General features: G+C 36.0%; 1 protein-coding gene across 1 annotated transcript in view; it reads left to right on the forward strand.

Annotated features, from left to right (window-relative positions):
- The window catches only part of LOC137393837 (zinc finger protein 624-like), a 19,924-nt gene continuing 4,750 nt past the window's right edge, over positions 1-15,174 (forward strand). The window contains exons 1-7 of the mRNA XM_068080546.1: positions 1-104; positions 4,896-5,026; positions 5,301-5,340; positions 5,969-6,109; positions 7,592-7,657; positions 10,552-10,803; positions 14,074-14,232. Of these exons, the coding sequence (XP_067936647.1) occupies positions 59-104; positions 4,896-5,026; positions 5,301-5,340; positions 5,969-6,109; positions 7,592-7,657; positions 10,552-10,803; positions 14,074-14,232 (835 nt within the window). The 5' untranslated portion in view covers positions 1-58. The remainder of the gene's footprint in view (positions 105-4,895; positions 5,027-5,300; positions 5,341-5,968; positions 6,110-7,591; positions 7,658-10,551; positions 10,804-14,073; positions 14,233-15,174) is intronic.

The following is a 15,174-nucleotide window of genomic DNA, read 5'->3' on the forward strand; positions in this document are numbered from 1 at the left end:
CGGTGTTGTGAATACTGCCCTAACAGCTCTACTCTTAAAACATGGCAATGATGTAAACATGCCTGGAGATGTTGAGACTCAGTGGAAAATACCTGACAATGATGGTAGGATTTGATGCAGTTGTCATGCCACTTTTTTTATAATATTTCTTTGCTGGTCATGACAAAGTCTGGAAAATCTATATCGTCCCATTGTGTTTAGATTCAAAAATCTACTTTGTTGTTTCTCACCTGTTGCATAACCATGCTCACTTCATTGATTCTCTCAAGCAGTTGATAATAGTCAGAGGTTTTCCTTTGTAAATGTCTTGTAACAAGTGTTGACAAACTGATTCAAATCTCAGCAAGATCACCCCGTATAATAAACAGCACAAAATGCACTTACCATCATTCGGTACTGGAAGCAGGTAGTTTTACATACCAACTTGCATTTGTCTGTTACTGCTCACACAGACTTCTAGCATGATGAAAGTCTGATTGACTAGCTATGTGTTCCACCACCGCACGACATTTGTTATAGTAGCTGTACACTTCTGTTCGATCCCCATTGCGAGAGATAGAAACCAAAATCAATGCTTTGAAAAAAAACATGATACATGAGCAGTTTCCGCGTTGATGAACTGATGTTTTTATAAACTTAAACTTTTCATTGTCATATCATTACAATTCTTTGCAGTATAGCACTAAAAACTTTTGCTATGAAAAAATTTTGGTAGCATACAAAAATCTTTACTGAGGATCGTTACTGTTTGAATATTTTCAGGGTTTTTAGTATTACATGGTGGTTGCAAATAGAAACTACAGTAATAAACTCATAAACTATATCTTTGGTTTCTTCGTGCACACCAGATGCTAACTACCAAGGGTACTGCTACCAAGCTAAGTCATTCTTGGTTTGACAAATATATGATAAACTCGGTTTCCTCTTTTCTGTCCACTGAAAATGATTCATTCTCAGAGTCTGTAAGAGATGAATAAATCTATTTGGCCTTACTTCCGTGCATCTTCATTACACCAACTGGAAAGGCCTTCGAGTTGCTTCAAGGCATTGTATGTTTAATGTGCGATTAAGGTTGCCCCAATATTCTGTATGGGTTTGTACTAGTGCTGGGCATGGGTAGTAAAACTCGTTGAACTCGCGGTTTATCTTCTCTCGGGTAGTAGAAATTTTGATTATTTTGATCTTGCTAGTTCGGGGTTTAGTACACGAATCTGTCGAGTAGAGTGGACAAAAACTCGGTCTATTGCGCTCTGAGCACTGTTTATCTACTCGCCTGTTAACGCCACGAGCACGAATATCGGTAGATAGAAAATAGTAAAAAATAATTAATAGATTGAATAGAATTATAATTACGTTGTAAATTTTAAGATATGTCTGATGTTTGGGAATTTTAGACATAAAATCCGTATCAAAAAATCTAATACCCGAAAAACCCGTTGGCCAAGAAGTACTCGTGCCAAGCACTACGAGCTACCCGATACTTGAAAAACTCGAACGGAAGGAGGTGAGTCTGAACTCGATGGCCAAGAAGTACTCGTGCCCAGCTCTAGTTTGTACTGTATTTAGTAATACTAAATGCCCGTACTGTTTTTCTTAGCTTTGTCAAGTGGTCCTTTTTGCAAGAGTAAGTTAAATTAGGAGAAATGCTGATATTGTGATTGCACTATCCATTATTTAGGGTTGGAGATGTTTAAGATGATGCATATTGGTAGTTACAGAGCTCCTTGGTCGGCATTCATTCAGGCAATCATGCCAAACATCAGATCTTCAAATTGTATTCCCATTTAAATTGCTCTCATCACCAAGTTAACACATTGGTGTTTGAGCACTTTAGTATCAATTCATCTCAACACAACGTAGGACAGAACCACATTTGTTGACAAGCGTGCAGTTCTTATCCTGTTGCTATTGTCATAGGGCTATTGTCTTATAATATCACCCTGGTGGGTGGTAATCAAAGGTTTCTATGTAATATTAAACTTCATCACTGCTGGCTTTCTTTTGCTAAAGAGCATTCGTCATGCTGTGTTTTCGTACCACAAACAACATCTTCCGTGCTCAGTCCGCATGCTTCCGCTAAATCACTTTACAAAATCCTTCAAGACCGCTGCTAACTGTAGTAATCACGTTAAGGGACAATTTCTAAGAACAAGTGCAGTTCAGAAAACCAAACATGCTATATCTTTTACAATAGTCCACTGAAGTTTGGTATATGAGGTCGATGAAAGTTCGTTGCGTGCTATTTGATCTAATCTGCTGTTAAATGTGTTTTAAAGGTTTTAATCACATTTGCTTCCTAATCATTTAAAAAGCTTGTTAAATGCGGCTTTCTAACACCTAGATTGTTGCGATGACAGTGAGACGTTGTGGCATGGCAAGTCATGCTATGCTTTGGTAGTACAGTGGAGTCTGCATTATTCAAACTGAGGCACCAAGTCAAATAGTTTAAATGAGCCAGAGTTTGAATTATAAGAGCCGTGCTATATCTTGTATTTTACATTAGATTACTAACGTACTGTTGATGGTCTGTTAAGCTCTGTGAGTTCTCAATGCATCCCATAATTTTACATATAGAATTTAATACTGTATTTTTTAATCTAATTAGTGATTTACTAGAAAATAGAAATATTCAAACATTTTGAATAAAGTATGTATATGTTTTATTGATCATATACGTTTATTTCAATGTACAAAAATTTTTCAGTCCAACTAATTGAACGGAAGAGTTGGTGAATTGTGTTATCAGAGTTTGTTTCAGAATATCTGCTGATGTTACTCATCAAGTCAAGAAGAGTTTTGACTAGCAGAAAGAATCTTATCTTTATTATTATCTCTCCCTGTTAATACTGTAGATTTAGAAAGAATCTTCCTTTATGTTATCTCACTTGGTTTTACTCTATGAGTTTCATTAATAATACCAACCTTGTACTAATTAGTTTTTATTTTGTAATTCTGCTTCAGTTCTGAAGATATGTTTGCAAAAGTAGAAAAAGCTTTGAATAAAGTTTGCAACTGCATTTATTGATTAGCCTTTGATTATTCACTTCTGTATCCAAGATAAATGTTCACTATTGCTCTAGTTTGATGCAGTCATAACGCATAATATTTTTTCAGTGACTCCATTTTCAATTGTTTTTCATGTTCACAGAATAAAGACAGCTTTACCAGTAGCGCAACTATAATATTGACCCACCTCTCCCGATCGCTAAAGAGTATATGTCACAGCAGTCACGCTAGATTCTCTGACTGCGACTAATACTAATGTACTCAGCTCTGTTTATTTTTACACTTTTACTATTTTTTGGTTTGAATAAATGGTAACAGTGCATCTTAGGTCTGTACAACACGCATACAACGCATGCGCAATGTACATACAAGGCACGTGCAACGCACAAACATTGTGGATACAACGCCGACACAAGTAATTAACAACGCATGCGCCACAAAGTGACAGTTAAAAAATATTATTAATGTGTAATAATGATAATAATAGTAGTAATAATATTATATTATTATTCTATTTATAGTCTGTTAATAAAACAGGTCTAAAACATTACACAAAGTATTCTATTTATTTTCTATTGACCATTGTATGTGAGTTGTGAGAATAGTGTATGCGCATTGTATCCACAATGTTTGTGCGTTACGAGTACCTTGTATGTACGTTGCACATGCGTTGTATGCACGTTGTACCAACCTAAGATGCACCGTTACCGAATTAACCAGAGTCGATTCGAATTAGTCAGGCTATTTACAATTGTAAGTAATATAAAGGTACAAGGACCTATAAAATGTTTGAATTAAGCAGAAGTTTGAATTATCCAGGTCCAAATTATTCAGACTCCGCTGTATTTTTTATTAGTCCTCACTCGAGTAGTGGAATGGAAGGATCACTGTATTTGTTATTAGTCCTCACTGGAGTAGTGGAATGGAAGGATCACTGTATTTGTTATTAGTCCTCACTGGAGTAGTGGAATGGAAGGACCACTGTATTTGTGGTTAGTCCTCACTCGAGTAGTGGAATGGAAGGATCACTGTATTTTTTATTAGTCCTCACTCGAGTAGTGGAATGGAAGGACCACTGTATTTGTGATTAGTCCTCACTGGAGTAGTGGAATGGAAGGACCACTGTATTTGTGATTAGTCCTCACTCGAGTAGTGGAATGGAAGGACCACTGTATTTGTGATTAGTCCTCACTGGAGTAGTGGAATGGAAGGACCACTGTATTTGTGATTAGTCCTCACTCGAGTAGTGGAATGGAAGGACCACTGTATTTGTGATTAGTCCTCACTCTAGTAGTGGAATGGAAGGATCACTGTATTTGTGATTAGTCCTCACTTGAGTAGTGGAATGGAAGGACCGCTGTATTTGTGATTAGTCCTCACTGGAGTAGTGGAATGGAAGGACCACTGTATTTTTGATTAGTCCTCACTCAAGTAGTGGAATAAAAGGATCCATGTATTTGTGATTAGTCCTCACTCGAGTAGTGGAATGGAAGGATCACTGTATTTGTGATTAGTCCTCACTGGAGTAGTGGAATGGAAGGACCACTGTATTTGTGATTAGTCCTCACTCGAGTAGTGGAATGGAAGGACCACTGTATTTGTGATTAGTCCTCACTCGAGTAGTGGAATGGAAGGACCACTGTATTTGTGGTTAGTCCTCACTCGAGTAGTGGAATGTAAGGACCACTGTATTTGTGATTAGTCCTCACTCGAGTAGTGGAATGGAAGAAAAGATTTCCAATCGCGAGTACTGTCACCATACTTCAACTAGGTCAAACTCTATTCACATCAACAATTGTCCAAAGGAAGTTGGGTGTTCCATTACATTCATTTCTCTGTCATATTCCTTTTGTTTACAATATGAATTTACTGTCACGTGGTTATTCTAGATGGTCTACAACTGGTCATTGAGGATGTAAGAAGTGGTGTGGATCTTCTTGAAGTCAATAATGAAAGCAGCCATTCAGCCACAAACCTTCCAATCACAGGGGATCGGCTGGTTGTGGATGGCAGCGAAATTGTAAGCTTCCTTCTACTCGTGCATAGCTACATCGCAATACCTTACCGTTAAAGAGATCTAATTCCATGTATTAATGATATCTGCTGTATAGATAGCATGGTTATTAGTATCTCTGCAGGATATATATTTCCTCAGTAAGTTGGCCTGCTCTTGTTAATCATATAACTATATATAGATTAACTTAGCTTCAATGTGATGATTTGAAAAGTTTGCATTGACATGTCAGTTGTTAGAGATCACCTTATCACTAAGTAGTATACTTTGGTTGTTGTAGCAAAACCCTAACCCACAGTGTCTACCAACAGAAGATGCAGGTAAATGTCAGTAACTCCATTTTTAGCATTTGTTTAAATGATGGTTTTTAAATTAGAGAATCTGGGTTTTTATATTGAACGATGTGTTTAGTGATTTTGTGGGCAATAACTGAGATATCACATATAGTAATTAGTGTTATAATTCATGGTTATCCACAAAAATACTTCTGTTCACTTACTTTCTGATTCTCTACAAATAAACTTGTCAATGATTGCTTTCCACATGTATGACACTGAAATTTTACAAGATAGTAATAAAATCTAGAAGCAGAAATTTTTTTTACTTAGGTGATTCATAAACAGGAGATCGATATGAAAGATCATGCAATAAACTTTGCATAGACAATCATGATAGAGAGGCTTGCAGGACTGGTGCTTTGCGAACCATGTCTTGACCATTGGGTGTATAAGCCAATCATTAGTTTGCGTATCAATTGGTGAGGTTGCAATAGAGCTTCATGAGCCTCACATTATCTATTGCCATGGCCAACAACAGTTGTGCTAAACCGGTGTTATATTTTAAGTTTAAATAGTGTCTGTGCTTTTGTATCGTGTCTCCATTTTCCAAAGTTCTATAATTTTAGTAAATGTAAATGAGCGACCATTTAATAGTTTCTCTCTATTTTAGCTTCTACATCATTGTCAAGTAATCCAGCATCACCTAAGCTACCTCCTCCACTAGAGAACACAAGCAGTAAGTATTTGAAATATAAAAATAACTGGCCTACCGAAAGGGATATTATAAAGTTATTGTCTATGTTATTGAGGTGTTAGTGTGTATGGGTATTTTGCTGCCACATACTAAATTCATTGGTTTTGACATCTGCTTTGTATTTTAAAACCATCATATGCTGGAATAAATGTTTTTATGGGAATATACTGATTTGTTGGGTTCCACAATCTAAATAACTTACAATAACTCCTTAATAATTACTGCAGGTATCAGCACATGACATTACAGCTAATACGTTACATAAAGATTATGTAAAAATATTTAAACAAATTAGAGTACAGTAGACACCCCTACAGCGTAAATAAGCTGTTTTGACGACGTTTATGTTATAGGGATTTTATGAGGTGTAAATTGCATGTAAATAGCCTAATCTGTAAAGATCTTCCTAAACTCATTCCTTTGGCCCTTCAAAAGGAAAAAATTAAACTTAACTTTTTTAGTCATGCTGTACAGTAACTGTGATATTATTGGTTTGTATCGATGACTTTTCCCGTTCTTGCTATCACAGACACTTTGTAAGGGTCCATAATTGTGGTAATTTTGCTTTAAGTTGGGGATGTGCACACCTTCAATGCCAATTTAAATCTAGGTACTTTTTTCTCTCCACAGCAAGGTCCGTGTTTCAAAAAAAAAATGCATATGTTTAAAGTAGAGTGAAAGAAAATGATATCTTTATTATAATAAGAGTGGTATTTGTCTGTCTGTCCGTCTGAAGCCAGGGTTAAGGGTTAGGATAAACATCACTTTCAATGAGACTCCAACTCGTAACATACAGATTGGTAGACCAACACTCTTAACACCTGCAACAATCGACTACCTTTAGATATTTCTGAATAATTGCGCAGCTAATGTTTCTCTTTGCTTTATAGGCAGGCATGATGGTCTTTCATAACATTCTAGGCGGCCAGTGTACTAGTATATATAATAGCCATATCCGTATATGTCGTTGTTTTTCCCCAAGTTCAGCAAAAAAGAAAACAATATTTTAAGGCCAATTATGGGACTTGTTCTTCAAATTAAATTTGAGAACTTGTACTGGCTTGACAATTTATGATGCATGAAGTTTTTTATGTAAAACGATACAAAAACTTGGCATAAATTTTTCTTGTCAAGTTGAATTTACGTAAAAGAATGTTTACGGTATTGGGGCATCTATTGTATCTGTAAAAACTATAAGTTATATGTAAAACTAAAGCAATGAAGTAATTATCAAAAGAGGTTTTTATTGTGACTTTACCTTAAGGTGTGTGAATGCGAGTGCCTCCTTGGTGCTAGATAGTTTTGGAGGTAGAGGTGGTGATAGAGGTATGATGTGTAACTCAATTTACCGTAAAACCTCTAAATGACTCCCTCCTCTATTTGAACGCCATCTCTATTTTACCATCCCCTGAGAGAAGGGTTAAAAAATAGAGCGCCAATTCTCTAATTGAATTCTCCATTTGATCACCGCCACTGTGATATTCTTTGATCTTTATTGATGGCATATTATTTATGTTGATGGCATTCTCTTTATTTTAGATTCTACATCACTGTCAAGTAATCCGGCATCACCTAAGGTACCTCTGTCACTAGAGAACACATGCAGTAAGTATTTGAAATTTGAAAATAGCTAGCCTACCAGAAGTAATTATTATTGTGATCTAGCTCAAGTTATTGAGATAGATGTTAGTGCGTATTGGTCTTTTACTGCCCAATACATGACAGTATAAATTGGGACTCATGGGGTAGGTTCTTAAGAATATACCCCCTGAGAATGTTGGGATGGCGAATCTTTGGAATGTTGGATGGCGACAGGGAGGAAGAAGGAACCTCTCGGAATTGCGGAAATATTTGAAGCCAGTCTTGAATAAACACCTGTAGTGCATTTTAGACAGTTTTACAGACAAATGATGTTCGGCAAAGCAGTAAATGCTATCAGTATAAATGCAGGTACTGTAAAAGAGATTATTCAAGTAGGCAATCCAAAATTCTGGAGAAATATTTTTGAACCAAATCAATTATTACAATCCATCGTTTTTTTGGCGTCATCAAGTCGTTTGCACATGCGCTTGTTCACGAAAAAGCCGCCATATTTGTAGAAAACGATCGTTTTTCTTTTATTTACTAGTACTTTTAGGTGTTTTGATATTATAATAAAAAAATTGCAAACAAAAGCATCATTTTCAAAATATCATTGCAAAAGCTTCATGTTTTTAACGATAAAATTTTCTATAAAGATTGCCGACAACGATAAAATGACGTCACGAAAAAACGAAGGGTAGTTATATTGATAAGTAAAAGAATCGATCAATTATTACAATAGCATTTAAGATTAGCAATAAAATTGATTGCTGTTCATTTGATCTTTTTAAACAAAGCCCTCATTATCCAAATAGAATTTGAGGACTTGTGCCGACTTGACGCTTTACTTCAAGTAAGGCGTTATACAATGCAATAACAAAAATAAATAATTACAATGCAAAAACTGTGCATAAGTTCTTTACTCTCAGAGGAATTTCGATAAAAGGCGATTTATGTTATATAAGGTGTCTACTATATTGTTCTCTGTAACCGACCATTCAAGTTCATGGATATATTGCATAGGCATAATTAAATTAACAAGGGAGCATACCATATACAGTGAGTATGTATTTAGTTTAATTGCAGCGCAAGGGCTACTTTAATGAACCCTACACTGCCATGATTATTTATTATGCTAAGGTTTGTCTTTCGGTTAGACCTAATATTAGCAGGACCTAAAAATATTCTTATCTTGAAAAGCTAACTAATTATGTAGTGTCAATTGCAGTCTTGGCCTCCAACAGAAGTGACGTTTCACTGTTTTATAGATAAAATGATGTAGATATTGTGCTCACTTTATTTAGCTCCAACCATGTATTTGTGATATTCAGAATTAACAAGTACACATCTGACTGCATTGCACAATGCATGTGTGTGACACATTATAATACAAAAAATCACTGGGGAAGTTTTGTGAATAGATTGGAATGAATGTAGACTGGGTTCTATAACAGATGAGAAGGAAAATTAAAATTGTCAAAAGTGAGTATCAATGCTTTCGGAAAGAAATTAGTATATCACTGAGAGGAATACTTATTGACGTTAGTTTATTATTCATTCCATTACTTTTTAAAGTTGATCCATGTAAATACAGCACTTCTGTAGAGATCCACTCTTGCATTTTTTGGAAAGCGATTTGGCGTTTTGAAAAGAGATTCCAATCTACGCCAGTTTCGTGATGGCTGTGATTAACTGTTTATTTTTTAGCTTTTAAGAGCTTTTAATCGCATGTCCATATCTTTTGCACCTACAACACAACAGAGTAAGACATGGTGAATCTTTTGATTCCAAATAACTGTAATGTGAATTTGGTTGCAAGTCAACCTTTAAATGATTGACAAAATCAAATGGTGTAGGCATTAAATTCAACCGTATCACCATTCATTCCAGTCTAATAATATTCAACCCAATATAGCTAAGGTATATTATTGTTATTGTAGGGAACACTAATAAAAGCATTGGTTCACTTGATGTAGCTAATGACAGAAGGTTAAAAACTAAAAGCGTTTTGACTTGATACAAAAAAGGAGTAAATGAATATTTGTCTTGTCTTCTCACCGCGCTGAAACATGCTCACCGCTGAAACAGACTTAAGAGCAGTCCATAATTTGTGAGCCAATTGATGTAAAAATTATAGTTTGTAAATATTCTAAGAAAATCCTCTAAACTCGCTTGCTTTTTATCAAAATAAACAATGCTGCTGCTAAATCAAAGATACAACCGATAATCCTCACCTACATGTATATAAGCTCTGAGAAACAATGAGTTGGTTTATGTTTATAGTTTTCAATGTAGTAGACTCGCAAGCTAAAAATTTGCTTTTTGCTGTTCTATGTTGTGACATTGAGTTTACGTTACGCCATCAACCGTATCGAACACTGTAGAATACACTACATACAAACCTTTGCCGGAAAAGGTTCTCGATGTTACTATGATTAGGCAAGAACTTGGGCCGGATGAGGTCAATCCGTTGTACAATTTATGGCCCTGCTCTGGCTTCTTTTTAGTTCAACTAATCAAATCTCCTTAATTGACTTGGCAACATTTAGTGAGCTCAAATGCTCCTATGGTAAAGTTATTTTTGTCAATGCTGTCATTTCTTGCAACACAACCTTTTTTTTAAATTTTACTGTCAAGCTCACCCAGATTAGCACCATTACATGATGCAAAAATGCATAGAACCTAATTAAAAACACTTTCTTGCGCTATAAGTTTACAGTATATTTTGTATAAATAAAATCTTGACATTGTGTTCAAGGAACTTACACAGGCATGCAAAGCTGACTTTAAAATAATCACTCTGTGGTTGCCATCTCTCGCTGCCTAATTGCTTAGCTTAAGTTATCTGTGTGCATAACTGCTCATTACATAAACAGAAAAAAGAAACTTGTACAAAAAGCTTAACTGTCCTCCTTCAGATTCTCTGGCTCGTCATCTGACCAGCAGTGCCTCTGAGCGCAGCTGCGAGTCAGGACTGACAGAATCGAGCATCGCGTCAAGCAATAATGGACGAGGAAAGCCAGGTTGGAAGTGTTCACAGTGTACGATGGCTTTTGTTTCAAGCTCATTGTTAGTCAGTCATGTACACAGTACACACAGTGATATGAAGGCTGGTGAGATGATGACTTGTCCCTTCTGCACTAAGAACTTTCCTACGTTTACCCAGCTTGGTAGGCATCTTTTATATATTGATGCAAGATTTAAGATTGGAGCAAACTGGTGTAGGTAGCGAACGTTTCCACTGCTTGCTGAGGCTGAAGATGTCAGGGTGTGCCGTAGTCGGATGGCGTCAAACTTCGACATACTAAGTTAGATTGTCAGATTTATATCTTGTGTTAAAAACATGGTTGAGGGAGCAAAGATTCTTGTAAGAGTCCAATGTATTTTGGTTACCCTACAGGATGAAAATATTCGATGGATTTAATAACTCGCGATTTCGCAAACAGGCGATTCCGCGAATTATTAAATTTCGTGAATAATTAGTTCTATTGTTAAATACAAGGGAGAATAACTACTGTCGCAAATTAAAAACTAGTCGCGAGGTAGAAGTAGTAAACATAGCCGAGTTTCAGATTTTTTTTAAAATCATTGCCGGAGATTTAAGTTAACCCCATTGCCAATGCATCACACTTCTTTACAAAATTATTCAAGTTTGTCAGAAGTTATTCGGAATTCGGCACAGCATCTTCATCGAAAAAAAAATGCTGCAGTTCTTTACGTTCAAAAAACTCAACTTACCACAAGTTGTTGGTTCACCAAAGGCCTCCGAACATTCATGAAAACCTTTGGATGAAGCCAAAAATTTATAGCTTAGCATGAATTATGCTTAGCTTATGAATTAGCTTATGTATAAATATATTATAATTAATTACAAACATGAGTGTACAAATACCATATTTCAAATACAAATTAAATTTTGCAAACAATGAATGGAGTGAATAAAAACAGTTTGGCCCTTATGGCGATTGCCTGGCAATAAAATTAAACTGCTACTCTCGATAAGTAAATACTAGCGGGTAATGGTGCTCCCCGACTAGTTATTTTGGTAATAGCGTCACTGTCTTGGGTAGATGTTGAAGGCGATTCTCTCGCCACTACATGGCTGGTAAGGCAGTTATCATCAGAACTCTCCTCGTGGCTTACTATTGCAACGTTCAGCCAGTTGGCCAAAAATTTTTGATCGTAAAGGCATTGTTCCTTTTAAAAAACATATTCTCCTCGTTAGCAGCTACCGTCACTTCTACCTCGATTTCAAGACCTCCCTGAATGATTGGTGATATTCTAGGAATGACATCCACCACACTTGCAGTCATTGTGCCTCCGCGTATGATGAAAAAGCTGCTTACTCTACTTATTTCACGGGGTAGATGACCAACTGTTGAGCAGTCTGCGTTTATTAGCTTTATTGAAAATGGGTCGTGCAGATTATTGGGCTCCTCTCTCGCACTAAAATGAATAACGAAGCGGTAAGGATGGAAAAAAATACTGTATTGCGTTTTACCAAAGAACCAAAGTAAAATTATTAATTTGGTAAAAGGTTTTGAAAGAATCATTACTTGCCACAAGTTTCAGGTCGGTTCATCAAAGGCCTCCAAGGTGATGAATATTCGTGAAAACCTCTGGGCGCAGCAAGAAATTTATAGCTTAGCATGATCGACTCATAGTTGTCAGATAAATAGAAACCGAAACACGCGGTGTACGCATGCGAAGGGTTAACTCTATTGCTAGCTGCAATAGAGTTGACTCTTAATAGAGAGTGATTGCGTTCATCCGCGAGTAAATTAGTCCACGAATATGCATGAAAAAAGTGATTTTGCGAAACTTAACTCCGCAAATATATTCATCCTATAGGGTATTTATTCTACAGCGACAGAAACTTGATGATAAGTACTTAAGGTATTTATATATAGCACTAAAATACGTTACAGTTGTGCTTCTACTTACGACTCTTACCATGCGAGAAACTCGAGATACGAGCTGAGTTTCGAGCAAGTTTCTTCCTTGATATACGAGTAATCCTTAAGACATGAGCTGGTTGTCGATGGCCACCATATGGCCAAGTATGTGATGTACTCGAATCAGTTTGAAAACAGTTTTTAAAAGGTTTGCTAAAAGTTATAGTGAACGCGAGGCAAAAAGTGCTCAGCCAGAAATAAATGCTAAAAAATACAACGCTAAAATTTAAGTAAGTTTTGTAAAAGATTAAAACTTTTCTTCAAGTGCGTGTTTAGCATGCTAAATTTATTGAAGTTAAACTCAAAGTTTTTATTACATCGGGTCACAAAAGTTTAATGTACCGAATCTGTTGCTCTCAAGTCTCTCAGGCGGCCGTTTTCAACAACATCTGTCTAGAAGGTAAAAACTCCATTCGATAGTGTACATAGTGATGTTAAATTTTATTGCAGATCATAACAACTAAATATGTATTGAAGTTACTGAATCACAGCAAGTAAAAGCACATTTTTCCACTGTAATATCCTGTTTAGGTTGTGTTTTTTATAGTGTGGTAACGGATTAATTTGTACTTAGTGCTTTTATGTAGGAAATCAGTCTCAGAATGGATTAAGCTCGTATGTCAAGACATAACTGGATTGAAAACTATGTAAAAACTAATTATGGCAAGCTATGTTATAAGTAATAAACTAACTTAACAAAGTAATTATTCTATAAAAAGAGGTTTTTATTATCACATAGCTTTTATTTGAGAAAACAGGTTGTTAAAACAGGTAAATTGAGCTGTGGCCTTCACTGTTTGAAAGACTCGCAGTGCATGGATAGAAATGGTAGTAGAGGCAGTGCTGACTGTATGAGCCTTAAATCAACATATCTTATTTATTATTTTTCGGTTTTAATGATGAGGAAACATTTTCTTTTTGTTTTCATACGTGAATTGGTTTTCATGAGCTCCACCGCTATAAAACGGAAAAATAAGAGTACAAAGCACTTTGATATCATTCATTGAATATCATCAGGGTCCTTTGACAGCAGATAAGTGCATGAGTAGCAATATATCAGCAAACACCATGGCGTGAAATGTTTATAAATGTTTTTATGTTTTTGGAATATGATAATCAAACTTTTGCTTTGTAACAAATAAGTTTGGTGTATGCTGAAAATGTTTTATTGGCTCGTTCACATGTCTTCCATAGAGTAAATATCGTGTCAGTTACGCATCACTGAAAGCAACGTGTTAATGATAACTCCAAGCTTCCGGGTATGCTCGAGATTAATAAAAATGTTTATGTAATCCACGGTATACATTATTTTAATATATTGTCATGCGTACCCCTTTAGGGTACATGTGCAAAATCTCCCAGCACACGCATAGATATCTGCCACAAAAGTGAAATAATACTCTGCTGTATCACTCCTCATGAGGATAACTCTATCGCATGTATTATATACCATTTTTATACTATTGGTTTAAACGTGTTTTGTAGATGACCATATAACCAAGCTTCACGGAGATGGCAGCCACAGTTGCCAAGGTTGCTATTCCGTGTTCTTGCGTGCCTCACTACTACGAAACCATCAGAGGTCTTGCAGTGCCTATAGAAAGCATCTACAGGAAAAGAAGCAGGTTTCAAAGACTGGCAGAGGTATTCAGTGTATTTCTTGAGTTTAAATTCGGTTTCGATTAGGTGAAGGGGATGAGTCACTCTATCTCAGGGTCACTTTCATACCAGCATTTTCCTAAAACAATATTTAAGATACAATTAACACACACAGTACAGTGCACCCTCAGGATACGGGTACCATGTTATATGATTTTTTTCGCCTTACGAAATGGAACATGATGATTTCTCCACCTCGCCATACTAATCTTATTTCACCATACAAATTCATCAAAATCTTCGCCCGAGTTCAAGTTTGGCAGTCGATGTGCTTATTACGTACGTCGAAATAACAAAGACACCGAAATGCTGGTCGCCGAAAACATTTTCACAACGCATGAAAAAAACACCATGACCTATTTCTCTCAGTTCTGCATTTCCCGTGTAAAAAACAGTAATATTTTCCCTCTAAACCGGTATCAAAGTTGGAGTTGTGATCCTTCAAACAAAAGATCAGTGGTCAGACAACTTCTTTAAACCTGCTAACAAAAATTAACTTATGAATTAAATATGTGGTTGCGTCAAATTTGAGTTGATCTTAAAAGAAAGCATTTTTTTCTCTATCAGTTGATATGTTGTTTGTTGTGTTAGGCGATCTCATTGCCAAGATATTTGAAGATTAAAATCGAAAAAATCTGGTTGCCGTAAAAACGCTCAGGCCAAAAAACATGCCCAGACTTGCCCAAAATGATGTCAAGCGTGATTTATCTGTCAATATATCTCGTATTCACATCGGCTATTTGCGATAAAACTCTAGTCCTATGCGGCTCTATTGGCATATATTTTATTTTGTATTTGTTCATGTTGGTTAGAATAAAATTTTAAACCCCGCTACAGATACATTATTATGAATATTTCAAAGGCTTCAAATAACGAAAATTGAAAATTTGTCTTACTCACTTTCTCCAAATGCTGTGTAAACATTTG

This window comes from Watersipora subatra, chromosome 4 (genome assembly GCF_963576615.1).
Source record: "Watersipora subatra chromosome 4, tzWatSuba1.1, whole genome shotgun sequence".
In the NCBI taxonomy this organism is placed as follows: Eukaryota; Metazoa; Bryozoa; class Gymnolaemata; order Cheilostomatida; family Watersiporidae; genus Watersipora; species Watersipora subatra.